Source organism: Schistocerca cancellata, chromosome 1 (assembly GCF_023864275.1).
Source record: "Schistocerca cancellata isolate TAMUIC-IGC-003103 chromosome 1, iqSchCanc2.1, whole genome shotgun sequence".
In the NCBI taxonomy this organism is placed as follows: domain Eukaryota; kingdom Metazoa; phylum Arthropoda; class Insecta; order Orthoptera; family Acrididae; genus Schistocerca; species Schistocerca cancellata.
In genome coordinates, this window is record NC_064626.1 from 246,367,656 (window position 1) to 246,386,153 (window position 18,498).

Genomic DNA, 18,498 nt, shown 5'->3' on the forward strand with positions numbered 1-18,498 from the left:
AGGCATGAACAATACAGATGTAGAATGTTAATAACGTTTCTTTTGTTTAAAAAGCTTTAAGAGTTTTCACATAAAGAATTCGGAGGCGTTACTTCTGAGGACGCCCTGGTACTTTCGAGAAAAATAAATTGTTTCACCTGACACGTTCTGACGTCATCTGACGTCGTATTGGTTCTAATTTCTGTCACATTTTCCCGTATTATCATTGCTTTTGTTTTCCATTTGTTCACTTTTAGCTTCTATAGGCTGAGAGTGTCTGACAGGTTCAAAAAATCGTTCAAATGGCTCTGAGTACTATGGGACTTAACATCTGAGGTCATTAGTCTCCTAGAACTTAGAACTACTTAAACCTAACTAACCTAACGACATCACACACATCCATGCCCGAGGCAGGATTCGAACCTGCGACCGTAGCGGTCACGCAGTTCCAGACTGATGCACCTAGAACCGCTCCGCCACACCGGCCGGCTGTCTGACAGGAATCGCATCAATGTGCTCATTTCTTTTTCGGCGTCTGCAACTATCACGAATCTCATCAGCAAATGTGATAGAATGTATCCCTTCACCATTAGTGTTTATTTCCATTGTGATCTACTTCGTTATCTGAATACCTTCCTCAATGAACTAGCTCTAAGCACTATGGGACTTAAGATCTGAGGTCATCAGTCCCCTAGACTTAGAAATACTTAAACCTAACTAACCTAAGGACATCACACACATCCATGCCCGAGGCAGGAGTCGAACCTGCGAGCGCAGCAACAGCACGTTTCCAGACTGAAGCGCCTAGAACCGCTCGGCCACCCTCAGTGGACTCATTGAATAAATATTAAGATAGGGAACATCCTTGCCCAACTCATTTTCTAATACTGTCAATGCTGTACTATATTTATGTGAGCGTGCTTAAAAGTAATGCTTCCAAATTTTTTATTCTGTTCTTAATATCAGTTGAGGTATTGGATGTCATGCATATTACTCGGTCGACTTTCCCGCTTCACTGATGTAAGTTGCAACCACCTGCCGCTAGAGGGATCCGAATTGTAGCGTGTAACATGGCGTGAGAAACAGCCTGCTGTAATCGAGTTTCTAACCGCAGAAAACGTGCCTCCAACTGAAATGCGTAAAAGAATGAAAGCCGTGTACTGCTGTGGTGATTGTATCGCCTTCGCTAGTGTGTGGCGTTCGTTTGCTACGAGAACCATCGGAATCGGGCTGAGAAAATCGTCAGATAACACAGACACAGCTCTCAAGTGAGTGTGGGATATAACGAGAACATGTATAGGCCGTCAATGCAGAACTGCCATACTGTGTGCACCGCGGGTGCCTCGAATGCTCACTTCTGACGTTTAAGAGAGGACACTGGACATGTCTCAACAGTTTATTTGCTTTTTGCTTCGCGTCCGACATCGTACATAGTGGTAAGGAGAGGTGGGCTACAGAGTGGTTCACCAGTTGTCGTCGTAAGAAAGCCAGACAGGATCAGAAACGATGAGCGGACAAGCAAATGCAATAAACAAAAGCTTTGTTTAACTGGTAGCTTTCTCCAAGCGCACAAAGACTCATTACAAATAATGAGGCAAGAAACATAGTCCAGCTAATACAATAGCAACAAGGATGAGACTCACTGAACTATAGCAGAAACGATGGTGTCGGAGCCACGATTAGGTGCTGATTGTCCATTGTTGCTGGAGGTGTGGCTCAGTGGGTGTGCATCATTGGGTCCGCTGGATCCCGAACGACCACTATCGCGATCTGCTGGAAACCTGCAATTCCATCGCCACCTTTGAGACGCCTGTGGCCTGGTATCGACATGTTATGCCCATTTTTGAGCATGAGGATAGATTCCTTAACAACATTGTGACAGGTGATCAAAGCTGGATTCACCATTTTGACCTCAGAAAGAGGAGAGCATCAATGGAGGCCCGCCACAAAGGATCAGCGAGGCCAAAAGAGTTCCACATCATGTCATCAGCAAGTAAATTCATGCTCAAAGTATTCTGGGGTGTTCAAGATGTGGGGCATTTGGAATTAATGCCAAAAGACACCACCATAAATTCTTCAAGGTACGGTGAGACCCTCAACTGAAAAGACGAATTCAAAGAGTTAGTCCACACATCCAACACCCTCTCCTCCAGATGACAACGCCAGACTACACACAAGTGCTCTGATGTCTTCAACAATCCAATGCCTTTGGTACACTGTCATTGATCACCCCCCCCCCACCCCTTTATATTCCCGACTTTGCCCCATCTGATATTCATCTGTTTCCGAAATTTAAAGGATACCTTCCAATGTTAATAAACTTAGTTTTATTTAATAATTTTCACAGAAAAAAATGGAGGCATTACTTTTCAGGACGCCCTCGTATTTTAGTTTTATCTAAATCTGGATTGCTGGACGTGGAACGGTAGCCCAGACCTCCCGAATGTGAGTCCAGTGTGTTAACGACTGTCCCGTATCTCTCGGTCCTATGACACGATATGTCCACGATGTATGGTAAGTTCGCCCCCTTGGTGGAAGAGATTGTTCAGCACAGCTTGCTCTTGCCGTTAATAATCGGCTTATCCTTTGTCCACAGGTGTGCCTGAAGCTGGGCTGGAAGAGCGCGCGCACGAAGTTCGACATCCTGCCGCTGGTGCTGTCGGCCAACGGACACGACCCGGACTGCTTCGACATCCCGCCAGAGCTGGTGATGCGCGTCCCGCTCAGCCACCCCACGTAAGTATCCCGTGTTTCTTTATTAAAAGATCCGTCATGTGGAACCGAAGTTCTCCTTTCGTCACACAGCACCCTGAAAGCCACGGATCAACGCAGTCAGGCAGATGCCGTATTCGTTGTTTTCAGAAATTCATTTGACTCCGTACCATACATACACTTTCGCTAACGAAATTACAATCATATGGGGCATCAAATGAAATTTATCACTAGATGAAGTATTACCTCGTAGGGCAATGCAGCAAGTTATCTAGGATGGAAAGTCACCATCAAATGTACGAGGGACGTCCCGAAAGTAAATTTCGTCATTGTTTTTCACACAGAAACTTAATTGCAAAAACACACCATAGCACCCTGAGCCATACATCTCGCACTAGTTTTCGACGTCGTCACCCCTGGCATTGAGACATTTGTCGTAATGTGCAATCAGTTTGAAGAAATTACTCTGGTAAAACTCTCTGCCCTGGGATTCAAAGAATTGTCGCACTGCCTGCTCTACCTCAACACTGGTTTGGAAGTGACGTCACGAGAGAACCGTTTTCAATGCAAGTAACAGATGGAAGTCCAATGGGGCAATATCGAGGCTATTTCAAAGAGTTAGTCCACACATGCAATATCGAGGCTGCAGTCCGTGTGATACAATCTCACCCATCCACTAGACGAGACACGACCTCATAACTAAACACGGTCTGTAGGCGTTCACGAATCACGGACACACTAGTGCTACGTGCCCATTCATACCGGATAAGAGCACGCACTTCCATCCTCGACCACGTTGTCTGTACACGTCCGTCTGCCATAGTGATGTACGTATACTCGAACAACCTTGGACATGGTGATGTGCTGCTACTCTCTCTTCTTCGGCGCTCTACACATGCCTCATTCCTCCTCTGCTGACGTCTCTTTCATCGTTGAACCAGCAACGCGTGTAGATTCAAATGACATTTCTTTGTTTCACCTGGTGTACCATCTTCCCTTTCAGGAAAGTGACGCAACATACTTTCGGAACGTGTCTCGTCAATGTCATTTAAGACGTGGTCCAGGGAAGTGTCTTGAGACTCTGCCTCTTCTGATGTATGATAATGACACAGCACAGATTATTAAATGTAACACACATTTACGAGTATTTACACTCCTGGAAATGGAAAAAAGAACACATTGACACCGGTGTGTCAGACCCACCATACTTGCTCCGGACACTGCGAGAGGGCTGTACAAGCAATGATCACACGCACGGCACAGCGGACACACCAGGAACCGCGGTGTTGGCCGTCGAATGGCGCTAGCTGCGCAGCATTTGTGCACCGCCGCCGTCAGTGTCAGCCAGTTTGCCGTGGCATACGGAGCTCCATCGCAGTCTTTAACACTGGTAGCATGCCGCGACAGCGTGGACGTGAACCGTATGTGCAGTTGACGGACTTTGAGCGAGGGCGTATAGTGGGCATGCGGGAGGCCGGGTGGACGTACCGCCGAATTGCTCAACACGTGGGGCGTGAGGTCTCCACAGTACATCGATGTTGTCGCCAGTGGTCGGCGGGAGGTGCACGTGCCCGTCGACCTGGGACCGGACCGCAGCGACGCACGGATGCACGCCAAGACCGTAGGATCCTACGCAGTGCCGTAGGGGACCGCACCGCCACTTCCCAGCAAATTAGGGACACTGTTGCTCCTGGGGTATCGGCGAGGACCATTCGCAACCGTCTCCATGAAGCTGGGCTACGGTCCCGCACACCGTGAGGCCGTCTTCCGCTCACGCCCCAACATCGTGCAGCCCGCCTCCAGTGGTGTCGCGACAGGCGTGAATGGAGGGACGAATGGAGACGTGTCGTCTTCAGCGATGAGAGTCGCTTCTGCCTTGGTGCCAATGATGGTCGTATGCGTGTTTGGCGCCGTGCAGGTGAGCGCCACAATCAGGACTGCATACGACCGAGGCACACAGGGCCAACACCCGGCATCATGGTGTGGGGAGCGATCTCCTACACTGGCCGTACACCACTGGTGATCGTCGAGGGGACACTGAATAGTGCACGGCACATCCAAACCGTCATCGAACCCATCGTTCTACCATTCCTAGACCGGCAAGGGAACTTGCTGTTCCAACAGGACAATGCACGTCCGCATGTATCCCGTGCCACCCAACGTGCTCTAGAAGGTGTAAGTCAACTACCCTGGCCAGCAAGATCTCCGGATCTGTCCCCCATTGAGCATGTTTGGGACTGGATGAAGCGTCGTCTTACGCGGTCTGCACGTCCAGCACGAACGCTGGTCCAACTGAGGCGCCAGGTGGAAATGGCATGGCAAGCCGTTCCACAGGACTACATCCAGCATCTCTACGATCGTCTCCATGGGAGAATAGCAGCCTGCATTGCTGCGAAAGGTGGATATACACTGTACTAGTGCCGACATTGTGCATGCTCTGTTGCCTGTGTCTATGTGCCTGTGGTTCTGTCAGTGTGATCATGTGATGTATCTGACCCCAGGAATGTGTCAATAAAGTTTCCCCTTCCTGGGACAATGAATTCACGGTGTTCTTATTTCAATTTCCAGGAGTGTATAATAAAACACTGTAGGAAGGATGCTGCACAAATACTGAGCCACATCTTGATAAGATTTCAAAGGTACAGGGACGACAAATTGCTTTAATTCTAGCAATACCAACGCATTTTCTGTAACGCGGCTTACCAACGGGAGAAGAGTGTACTTTGCGTCCACTCTAAAAAAGTTTTATAAAATTCGTTAATTGTTACTGATTTATATTAACAACATACCTTTTAACGCGGTACTGATGTATAAATAGGGCCTTGAACCAGAAGATTTTTTTAGCACCTCTTAGACATAGCAAAGCAATTTCAGCAACGATTACTACCAGGCTTGAGGTACTTCATGTCCATCACAAAAAATATAAATAATGCAAATTTCGTTAACTGGTGTTGACTTTTACTCACAACATACTTTTTAATGAGATACTGATATACAAGTGAGCTCCTCAACCTGGGAATGTTGAAATTATATTCTTTGTGGAAAGTAACACCAAGTACATGATTTAAATTTATAGGTTAAATTTAACTGAAAAATAAAAACATCTGGCAGAAGAATTCATTGAAAATAATAATTTTTTTAAACTAACTGGCGGGAGTACAGTGTTTTTCAAGAGGTAGGCATAAGAATCTCCCTTCCCCCTCCCCCCCCCCCCACCCCTTGGCATTGTGAAGGTTAAAGATCGAGGAGTGTAAAACTTCCTACTTCTACAAACTGAAGAACACACAGTATCATAGAACTGCAGCGTTAGTAACTCGTGTAAATACCTGAGTGTAACATTCTGTAGCGAAAGATCACACATGCTCAGATGGCAACTTCAGTTCACTGGTAGCAACCTGGCAAAATGCAATCAGTCTACAAAGGAGAGCAGATAAAATGTTCTCCATTTCCATGTCGCCTCAGTTGAGATATAACTCTCAAGCTTTCTACCGGAAGACGATGGCGGCAACAGCTGTCGAAAGCCTGAGGCCTTCATCTCGACTCACTCTGGTTGAAAACCGAGAAAGTTTTATCCAATACTTCCGTCGCGAAACATTCAGAGGATACAAAGAAGATCGCTTACAAGACCCAACCTGAAACATCGCTCAAGCTTTTGGAGCCATACTAAATAGGACCAACACAAAGAAGGACAGAAAGAATCGACACAGGTTTGTAGACACTCAGGAACCTCGTTCGGCAGACGTTTGAAGACAGACCTCCAGCTATCTCGCGAAAGTCTATTCACAGAGTTTCAAGAACCGGTATTAACTGGGGAATCTAGGAATTTATAGCAGATCCTTATACGTCACTCCCGTAGAGGCCGCAAATATAAGATCATACTAATTATATTACGCAGAGGCATTTAAGCTATTTGTCCCCTCGCTCCATCAATGATTGTAAAAGGAACGAACCCTAACATGTCGTACCATGCTAATTACCCCCTGCCATCCACTTCACTGCCTGTCGATTCTTCCGAGCTGACCTTCAAATTCGTCATTACATCTTCTACTGTCACTCGAGTGCAAGATAGGAAGTTTACGGGGTATTAGCCCATATGATCGCAGGTAGATACCTGTTAGAAATCGAAAAAGAAATTATCCTTTGTGGGACCGATTCACCATACAGAAAAGAACAACCTTCGATGAAATTAAAAGGAATGGTGTCAACATAAATAGCACAATGTGAATTCCATTGTTAAGCACAGAAGAGAGAGCGGATAGTTGCAAAGAGTACATTGAAAGACTCTACGAGGGGAGGAACTGTCTGTCGACGTGACTGAGGAAGAAATCGGAGACTATATGGAAGACATAGCTTATACAGTATCAGAGTTTAATGGAGCTTGGAAGACTTGCGATTAAATGAGATAGAAGGAATTGATAATGTTCTTTCGGAATTTCTAAAACCATTGAGTGATGTAGCAACGAAGTGAATATACAAGTTAGTGTATAGAATCTATGTAACTGGAGACATACTGTTAGGCTTTCAGAAAAATATCGTCTATAGAATCCCGAAGATACCGAGTGTAAATAACTTCGAGAGCTATCAGCCTACGACTCATTCATTTATGTTGCTGACGAGAGTAATACACAGAAGAATGGTAAAAAATTCACGATGTGTTAGACGACGATCAGTTTGGCTTTCGGGAAGATAAGAGCAACAGAGAGGCTGTTCTTACGTAAAGCCTGACAGCGAAGCAAGACTTAAGAAAAATCAAGACGATTTATAAGGAGTTTTCGACCTGGAAAAAGCGTTCGACCATGTAAAATGATGCAATATGTTAGAAATTCTGAGAAAAATATGTGTAATCTATACAGAAAGACCGGGAATATACAATATCTGCAAGAACTAAGAAGGGACAATAAGAATGGAAGACTAAGATGTAAGAGCTCGGATTAAAATAGGGTGTAAGACAGGGATGTAGTCTTCGGCCCCTACAGTACAAGCTATACTTTGGGGAAGCAATGGAGAAAATAAAAGAAATATTCCACAATGGGATTAAAATTCAGGCTGAAGGATAGGATTCTCTGACAGGATTCACTAATAAAATTATCCTGAGTGAAAGTGAACAATAATGAAGGAACTTGTTGTGTCGAGAGAACTGTTTAATGAATACGGAATATGGACTGAGAATAAACCAAAGAAAAACGAAAGTAACGAGAATTAACGGAAACGAATTTGACAATAAACGTAATGTCAAAACTGGTTCCACGAAGTAGAAGAAGTTAAGCAATTCTCCTACCTTGGAAGCAAAATAACACACGACAAACGAAACAAGAATTTAAGTACCGGGTGATCAAAAAGTCAGTATAAAATTTAAAACTTAATAAACCACGGAATAATATAGATAAGAGAGGTAAAAATTGACACACATGCTTGGAATGACATGCGGTCTTATTAGAACGAAAAAACACCCCATATTGCTAGACGCGTGAAAGATCTCTTGCGCGCGTCGCTTGGTGATGATCGTGTGCTCAGCCGCCACTTTCGTCATGCTTGGCCTCCCAGGTCCCCAGACCTCAGTCAGTGCCATTATTGGCTTTTGGGTTACCTGAAGTCGCAAGTGTATCGTGATCTACCGACATCTCTAGGGATGCTGAATTCAACATCCGACGCCAATGCCTCACCATAGCTCCGGACATGCTTTACAGTGCTGTTCACAACATTATTCTCGACTACAGCTATTGTTGAGTAATGATGGTGGACATATTGAGCATTTCCAGTAAAGAACATCATCTTTGCTTTGTATTACTTTGTTATGCTAATTATTGCTATTCTGATCAGATGAAGTGCCATCTGTCGGACATTTTTTGAACGTTTGTATTTTTTTGGTTCTAATAAAACCCCTTGTCATTCCAAGCACGCGTGTCAATTTGTACCTCTCTATCTACATTATTCCGTGATTTAGTCAGTTTTCAAATTTATAATGACTTTTTGATCACCCGGTAGATTAAAACGGGCAAAGAAGGCATTCCTGGTCAAAACAAATCTGATAGTGCCAAATATGGCCTTAATCTGAAGAAGAAATTTCTGAGAACGTACGATTCGAACACAGCGTTACCTAAAAATGAGAGAATCGAAGTGTTTGCGCTATGGAATTGTTTTGAAAATTAAGAGGACTGATAAAAAATGAGGAGGTTCCCGATACAATCGGCGTGGAAAGAAATATGTAGTAAGCACTGACAAGAAGGAGGGACAGACTGATGAGACGTGTGTTAAGACATCAGAGAGTAACTTCTGTGGTACTAGAGAGTGCTGCAGAGGATAAACACAGTAGAGGAAGGCAGAGACTGGAATACATCCAACAGATAAGCGAGGAAATAGGGTGAAAATGCTACGCTGAACTGAATAGGTTGGTGCAAAGATTGTCATTGACAAATGGATGGGAACATCTACCGCCAAGTCTGGTCAAGTGCGTACCGTAAATACTATCATTTCGGAAAAACTCGCCCCGTCATTGTCATCTGCTGCTAGCATCAACGTGACAGGAATCACCATCGACTGTACGAGAAGATAGAGGCCCAACAGTGTCGCAAATCTTTATCTTAGGCAGGAAGCTGTGCTCACTCCACTTTCTCACTCACCGTTTGTCCGGCAGGTACGAGTGGTTCGAGAAGCTGGGCCTGGAGTGGTACGTGCTGCCCGCCGTGTCCAACATGCTGTTCGACTGTGGAGGCCTCGAGTTCACGGGCGCGCCCTTCAACGGCTGGTACATGAGCACCGAGATCGGCTGTCGCAACCTGTGCGACACGCACCGCTACAACATGCTGGAGGTGAGTGCCAACAGCCGCTCATCTCGTACATACACTTACTGCCGTTGTTGAATGGGTGTCAGCGGGTAACTGTAAATCAGACCACTACACTGATCAGCTGGTAGGTCGCTGGAGGGAGTTGGCACCACATCTGCACACACAACTACATTACTGGCCATTAAAATTGCTACACCAAGAAGAAATGCAAATGATAAACAGGTATTCACTGGACAAATATATTACACTAAAACTGGCGTGTGATTACATTTTCACGCAATTTGGGTGCATAGATCCTGAGAAATCAGTACCCAGAACAACCACCTCTGGCCGTAATAACGGCCTTGATACGCCTGGGCATTGAGTCAAACATAGATGGCATGTACAGGTACAGCTGCCCATGCAGCTTCAACACGATACCGCAGTTCATCAAGAGTAGTGACTGGCGTATTGTGACGAGCCTGTTGCTCGGCCACCATTGACCAGACGTTTTCAGTTGGTGAGAGATCTGGAGAATGTGCTGGCCAGGGCAGCAGTCGAACATTTTCTCCATCCAGAATGGCCCGTGCAGGACCTGCAACTTGCGGTGGTGCATTATCCTGCTCAAATGTAGGGTTTCACAGGGATCGAATGAAGGGTAGAGCCACCGGTCGTAACTCATCTGAAATGTAACGTCCACTGCTCAATGTGATGTCAATGCTAGCAAGAGGTGACCGAGATGTGTCACCAATGGCACTCCATACCATCACGCCGGGTGATACGCCAGTATGGCGATGACGAATTCACGCTTCCAATGTGCGTTCACCGCGATGTCGCCGAACACGGATGCGACCATCATGATGCTGTAAACAGAACCTGGATTCATCCGAAAAAATGACGTTTTGCCATTTGTGCCCCCACGTTCATCGTTGAGTACACCGTCGCAGGCGCTCCTGTATGTGATGCAGCGTCAAGGATAACCGCAGACATGGTCTCCGAGCTGACAATCCATGCTGCTGCAAACGTCGTCGAACTGTTCGTGCAAATGGTTGTCGTCTTGCAAAGGTCTCCATCCGTTGACTCGGGGATCGAGACGTGGCTGCACGATCCGTTACAGCCATGTGGATAAGATGCCTGTCATCTCGACTGCTAGTGATACGAGGCCGCTGGGATCCAGCACGGCGTTCCGTATCACCCTCCTGAACCCACCGATTCCATATTCTGCTAACAGTCATTGGTTCTCGACCAACGCGAGCAGCAATGTCGCGATACGATAAACCGCAATCGCGATAAGCTACAATCAGAGCTTTATCAAAGTCGGAAACGTGATGGTACGCATTTCTCCTCCTTACACGAGGCATCACAATAACGTTTCACCAGGCAACGCCGGTCAACTGCTGTTTGTGTATGAGAAATCGGTTCGAAACTTTCCTCATGTCAGCACGTTGTAGGTGTCGCCACCGGCGCCAACCTTGAGTGAATGCTCTGAAATCTAATCATTTGCATTTTACAGCATATTCTTCCTGTCGGTTGAATTTCGCGTCTGTAGCACGTCATCTTCGTGGTATAGCAATTTTAATGGTCAGTATTGTACTTCTGGGGAGGTTGGTGATGGGCTCTGACGCCACATTCAATCATATCCCAGGTATGTTCGATCGGGTTCAGGTCTGACAAGTTCGGGAGCCAGACAACTGGAACTCGAACCACTCCATCACACTCTTGGCCATGTATATGGCGTATTATCTTGTTGAAAAACGCCATTGGCGTCGGGAAAAATGATCGTCATGAGGGGGTTTACGTGGTCTCCAACCAGTGTACGATAATTACTGGCCATCATGGTGCCTTGCACGAGCTCCATTGGACTCTTGGACGCACACGTGAATGTTACTCAGAGCATAATGCAGCCGCCGACAGCTTGTCTCCGACCTGTAGTAGAGGAGTCAAGGAGCTGTTTTCTTGGAAATCGGAGATATATTTGCCCCTTTACGACGATCCCTTCATTGAGGCATCTTGTTGTCAGTAAAACAACACTTTGCGGTTGTAGCTGAATAGCACCTGATGAAATACAGAATGCTCAACACATTTAACACTACACAAGATGTTGGCACTCTTTGTTTTCTTTATGGAGGTCAGAAACGCAACACAAAAGTATCGATACCTACAGGTGTGCAGAATAACTCCGGCTTGGAAAATATTTCGTGGACCTTAAGATATGCAACCCACCTTACACCACCTGTGAGGTGAATGATATACGTTGGGTTACTTGTCTTAAGGCACATTAAATATTTTCCAAGCCAGTTTTATTTCGTTCACCATGTAGAACAGTTCCTCACTTTTAAGATTAAGTCAATAGGAAAATCTGTTCACCGATTAGAGAAAGAGAATATGTTTACTGAAGATTTCTCGACAATGCAGAGCTAAATCATATGTACAAGAAGCCTAACATTGCTGGGTAGGTAAAAATGGTGTTTCCTGGAATGTGTATTGGGCATGTGGTTAGAATCCTTAACGAACTATGGTCAGAATTTGCTGAGAACAATGAAGACCTATGTGAAGACATACGCTGATGGAGAAAAAGAAGACCTTTGAAGGCTTGTCTTTTGGAAAAGGATTGTCAAAAACAGAAATGAATGGAATAACCTTAGACATGAAGTGTATCCACTGTCATTGCGGCTTCTCGACCGTGGAGCAGTAAGAACAGTGTTAAGCCTGTAGTGTATAGGTTCGCTGCGCTGTATGCAAAGGTCACCACGGGCAGTATTGCTTCCCAATCTTTCTGTTCAACATCGGCATACGTCGAGAGCATGTCTGCCAGTGTCTTATGAAAGTGTCTTACGAGGCCATTCGTCTGTGGATCGTAGGCAATTGTCATCCTGTGGTAGATACCACAACGTGAAATTACCTCTGATACTAGTCTCGACTGGAAAAATTTTCCATGATCAGAGTTAAAAACTGATGTCTTCTACAAAGAACTTAGCAGTTAGCAGAACTTTGGTGACTGCATAGTGGGTGAGGTAGTCAGTGCATATTATCATCCATCAATGCCCCTTAATAGACTTCAGGAACCTCCCCAAGACGTCGATTTCGATTTCTTTAGGTGAGCGCCATTGTTGTCGAGATTGGTACCAGGTGCCGCAGAGGTAACTGTGACACATGCATCCGTGCTGGCGTTCTAGGCATTCCTTAATGTGGCTCACATACTGTCTTACGGATTGGTAGAGACATGGCCAGTGCTACCTGTGTTTGATTCAGTCTAAGGTTTTCACAAATCCCAGGTGACCAATGTTGGAAGGTCATGAAAATACTCGAGGATCGGTGGCCGCAGATGAGCTGTGATGACGAGCAACTATCGGATCGTAGTTTCTCTTACACAGTGTTTCGTTTATTAATTGGAATCCTCCTTTGGTCAGTTCCTCAGTCTTGAAGACTTCTATGGTTTTTGTCAATGCTGGATCTTTCCTCTTTTCAGCATCAATATCAATAGTGCAGTGATGACTGAGATTTCTGCTGTTTTCTCCCAAAGGGTTTCTTGAAAGGCGGTCAGCGTCCTTGTTTTTGTGTCCGTGACGTCATACTGAAGTCTCAGTGCCTATCTCGTCAGTCAACCTGACAGATCTTTGAGGTTAGTCAGCCAGCATAGAGAATGGTGATCCGTCAGACTGGATTGCCAAATATATTTGGCGGAATTTACTGATAGTCCAAATAACTTCAAGGGACGCCTTCACATTTGTGTTTTTCTCGGATGTGGAGAGTCCTCTGGTAGCATACGCTTTCCTGACTTTGTATCAGAACTACCCTACCCCAAAACCGCTAGCGTCGGTGTGAAGCCCGGTCTCCGCATTTTCGTCATACAGTGCTAAGACAGGAGAAGATGTTATTACCTCCAAGGAATGATCTTTTTTGCACCTCCAGTAAAATTTGGCGTCTTCCTGCAGTATTTCTTGTAATGGACGTGCCTTGGTACAGACGTCCTTTCTGAATTTCCTGTAATATGAGCATCTTCCGAGAAACCTTCACACATCGTGAATGAACGTGTCGGTTTATCGAAAAATCTGTGACTGTTCTTATTCTTTATTATTTTTTTTTAATCGGGACAGACTCCGTGCCCCAAGATTTTTCTTGGGTGATCAAGAGCACGTTTTTGGATTCAGGTGAAGACCTGCGGCCTGAACATACTTCAATACGGTTGTCACGTGGTTTAGATGCTCTTCAAATGTCTTCAAAAAACAGCGTCATCTAGATAGCAAAGCCACGTCGTTCATCTAATGTGTAGAAGCAAGTTGTTCATGCTATGTTCGAAGGTGGCTGAAGCGTTGCATAGTCCAAACAACATAACTCTGAATTCATGGAGACCATCAGGAGTTATGAAGGTAGTCTTTTGCCTGTCAGCCTTGTCTGCCACGATTTGCCAGTAGTCCGTCTGCATTTACATATTTGAGGAACACTTTGCTCCTTTCAAGCAGTCCAGGATGTCATCAATATGAATATGCGACAATGCATAGACATACTTCTTCATGATTATGTTCACTCGCCTCTAGTTAACTCAGAACGCCATGTACGATTTCTTATTCACAAAAATCAAGGACTCAGTTTTCAATGGTGTCGTCTTGCAGCATCTTCTCCACTTCCCTCTGGATTATCCATCATTCACCCGGTGACATTCTATATAAGCTCCTGATAATTGGTGGATGATCTCCCTTGTCCATAGAGTGTTTCAAGCTGAAGCGCGAAAGAAACTGGTACAGCCATATCCTTCAAATACAGAGATATGTAAACAGTCGGAATACGGCACTGCGGTCGGCAACGCCTAAGTAAGACAAGTGTCTGGATCAGTTGTTAGATTGGTTACTGCTGCTATAATGGCAGGTTGTCAAGAGTTAAGTGGGCTTGAACGTGGTGTTACAGTCGGCGCACGAGCGATGGGATACAGCATCTCCAAGGTGGCGATGAAGTAGGGATTTTCCCGTACGACCATTTCAAGAGTGTACCGTGAATATCAGGAATCCGGTTAAACATCCAATCTCCGAAATCGCCAAGGCCGGAAAAAGATCCTGCAAACCTGGACCAATGACAACTGAATAGAAACGTTCAACATTGACAGATGTTCAAACCTTCAGCAAATTGCTGCAGATATCAATGCTGGTCCATCAACAAGTGTCTACGTGCGAACCATATCGATATGAGCTTTCGGAGCCGAAGAGCCACTAGTGTATCCTTGATGACTGCACAACACGAAGCTTTACGCCTCGCCTGGACCTGTCAACACCGACATTGGACTGTTGATGAGAAGAAACTTGTTGCCTGGTCTCGTTTCAAATTGTATCGAGCGGATGGACGTGTACGGGATGGAGACAGTCTCATGAATCCATAAACCCTGCATGTCAGCAGGGGACTATTCAAGCTGGTGGAGGGATATGGGACCCCTGATATGCCTAGATACGATTCTGACAGGTGACACGTACGTAAGCATCCTGCCTGATCACCTGCATCCGTTCATGTCCATTTGACATTCCAACGGACTTGAGTAATTCCAGCAGGACAATGCGACACCCCACACGTCCACAATTGCTACAGTGGCTCCAGGAAAACTCTTCTGAGTTTAGACACTACCGCTGGCCAGCAAACTCCCCAAACATGAACATTATTGAGCATATCTGCGATGCCTTGCAACGTGCTGTTCAGAAAAGATCTCCACCCCCTTGTACTCTTACGGGTTTATGGACACCCGTTTAGGATTCATGGTGTTAGTCCCTCCAGAACTACTTCAGACATTAGTCGAGTGCATGCCACTTCGTGCTGCGGCACTTCTGCGTGCACGCTGAGTGCCTACACATATTAGATAGGTGTTCCGGTTTGTTTGGCTCTTCAATGTATAATTGGCCTCTTGAACAATCTCGTCTCGCGATCTGCAAACATCCCAAAATTGACTGAAAACAGCTATTTCTCACCATCATTGGTCAGGTCAGATCCTGTTAGCATTTCCATAGTAGCTTCTTCCCTTGCGTTGTCCGTAGTGATAGCGGAGCGCGATTATTCGTCGATGACATACAACTGCCCTTCCTGGACTGGTTCAGCTGTGCCTGTGCGCGTCTACTTAGGTATAAGCTGTGGTTGCTCCTGACCGTCTGTGATCATTGCTACTCATAATGATTGTCACTGGCATAAAAATTACACGAGTCTGAGTATCTTTTTACAATCGACAGAAGCTTCATAGTCAATAAAATTCTTCTGGGTTTGAGGCCGCATTGTCAACCTTAAAATTCCGAGGTTTCGGCGGCTATTGCAAGACGCCTTCCTCAAGGTGTATCGCTAATTGCAATACACTCTGAGGAAGGCGCCTTGAAATAGTCATCGAAACGTCGGAATTTTATAGTTGACAAAGCGGCCTCAAACCCAAAAGAAACGGTCGCGGAAGCCTGTGTTTACAAAATCTTCATAGCATAACTGTACATCTAGATTGGTGACGAACTCGAATCAATGATGGTTCAAATGACTCTGAGCACTATGCGACTTAACTTCTGAGGTAATCAGTCGCCTAGAACTCAGAACTAATTAAACCTAACTAACCTAAGGACATCACATACATCCATGCCCGAGGCAGGATTCGAACCTGCGACCGGAGCGGTCGCTCGGCTCCAGACTTTAGCGCCTAGAACATCACGGCCACTCTGGCCGGCCCTCAATGATGGCGGCGTAACACCTCAAAGAACAAATTACCGCCCAGAGAGTTTTTTGTTATGTGAACCTGTTGGAACAGCTTTGCCAGTAAGGAACTTTGCTCTACCACAGTCTATGATTTCTTGTGATGTAAGATATTCCATCTGAGAATAACATGGCTACGTTTTGTTAAAACGACAAATTCGGACTGTATTCTGACATTGATACATGTTCTTGTCAGCAGGGCATACTCCTCATTTGCTACCTGCAGCACAGTCTCTTTCAGAAATGACCATTCAGGTACAAGAACCTTCAAGAAATGATAAATACAAAACAGCAGATAATTACTGGTAGTTCGGTTTGAACCGATGATCTGCGCATGCCACCTCGCTACGCTTAACACTAAACAGAACGCTACACTGCATGCACCATAAATCGACCCGATGTGCATCTGACTTTTAGTAATTCTTTCTTCTTTTTTTTTTTAGTCGTCAATCGTATTCTGTGCCAACCTTTTCATCTCACAGTATCTCTTGAACCCAGCGTCCTCAGCTATTTTTTGGATGTATTTCAGTCTCTGTCTACCTCTACAGTTTTTAACCTATGCAGCTCCCTCTAGTGCTGTGGAAGTTATTCCTAATGTCTTAACACTTGTTCTAGCTTCGTGTCGAATCTTCTTGTCAATAGTTTTCGTATGTTCCTTTTTTCGCCAATTCCGCGGATAACCTCCTCATTCCTTGCCTTATGAGTCCACCAAATTTTCAATTACCTTCTGTAGCACCACATCTCAAATGCTTCGATTCTCTGCTGTTCCGAATTTCCCACAGTCCATGATTCACTACCATACAATGCTCTGCTGCAAATGTACATTCTCAGAAATTTCTTCCTCAAATTATAGACTTTTATTGGCCAGGAAAGCCCTTTTTGCCAGTATTAGTCTGCTTTTGATGCCCTCCTTGTTCCGAGCGTCATGGGTTATTTTGTAGCCTAGGTAGCAGAATTCCTTAACTTCGTCTTCTTTGCGATCACTAATCCTGATGTTAAGTTTCTCGCTTTTCTCATTATTTCCGTTACTCCTTAATCCTTTCGTCTTTCTTCGCTTTACTCTCATTCCATATTCTGTACTCAGATATTAGCAGCAGATCCCGTACCTCCTCTTCACCTTCACTGACAATAGCAATATCATCAACGAATCTTATCATTGATATCCTTTAAACTTGAATTTTAATTCCACTCTCGAATATTTATTTCTGTCATTACTTCTTCAATATATTGAGCATCAGGGGCGAAACACTACATCCATGTCTTAGACCCTTTTTAATCCGAGCACTTCGTCCCCCACTCTTACTGTTCCCTCCTGTTTTTTGTAAAGTGGCATATTAGATTTTTCCCTATAGATTACCCCTATTTTTCTCAGAATTTCGAACATCTTGCACCAATTTACATTGTCGAACGCTTTATCCAGGTCGATAAATCCTATGAACGTGTCTCGCATTTTCTTCATTCTCCCTTCCATTATCAAGCGCAACGTCAGAATTGCCTCTCTGGTGCTTTTACCTTTCCTAAAGCAAAACTGATCGTCATCTAACACATCATCAGTTTTCTTTTCCTTTCTTCTGTGTATTATTGTTTTCTTGGTTGCATGAGCTGTTAAGTTTAGTGTGCGAAAATTGCTTCACTTGTCGGCTCTTGCAGTCTTAGGGATTGTGTGGATGATATTTTTCCACAAGTCGTATGGCTTAACGCCAGACTCATACATTCTACATACTAACGTGACTAGTCGTTTTGTTGCCACTTCCCCAATGATTTTAGAAATTTTAATGGATGTTATGTATCCCTTCTGCCTTATTCGATCGTAAGTATCCCAAAGCTCATTTAAATTCTGATTCTAATACTGGATCCTCCGTCTCTTCTCTATCTACTCCTGCTTTTTCTCCTATCATGTCATCAGACAAATCTTATCCTCATAGATGCCTTCCACGTGTCCGGCCTCTCCTCTGCGTTTTACAGTGCTATTCCCTTTGCAGTATTAAAGTTACCGCCCTTGCTTTTAGTTTCAGCGAAGGTGTTTTGACTTTCCTGTATGCTGAGTCAGTCCTTCTGACAATCATTTCTTTTTCGATTCACATTTTTCCTGCAGCCATTTCGACTTAGCTTCTCTGCACTTCGTATTTATTGCATCCCTAAGTGACTTGCATTTCCGTATTCTTCAGTTTCTCCGAACGTTTTTCTTCTTCCGTTTTTCATCGATCAGAAAAAGCATTTCTTCTGTTACCCGTGGTTTCTTCACAGTTACCTTCTTTGTGCCTTTGTTTTTCTTTCGGACTTCTCTGACTGGCCTTTTTGAGACGTCTATTCCTCTGCAACTGAACTGCGTACTGAGCTA

General features: G+C 44.8%; 1 protein-coding gene across 1 annotated transcript in view; it reads left to right on the forward strand.

The window, feature by feature from the left end:
• The window catches only part of LOC126170151 (nitric oxide synthase, salivary gland), a 718,067-nt gene that overhangs the window by 513,454 nt on the left and 186,115 nt on the right, over positions 1 to 18,498 (forward strand). The window contains exons 6-7 of the mRNA XM_049920700.1: positions 2,576 to 2,715; positions 9,326 to 9,500. Of these exons, the coding sequence (XP_049776657.1) occupies positions 2,576 to 2,715; positions 9,326 to 9,500 (315 nt within the window). The remainder of the gene's footprint in view (positions 1 to 2,575; positions 2,716 to 9,325; positions 9,501 to 18,498) is intronic.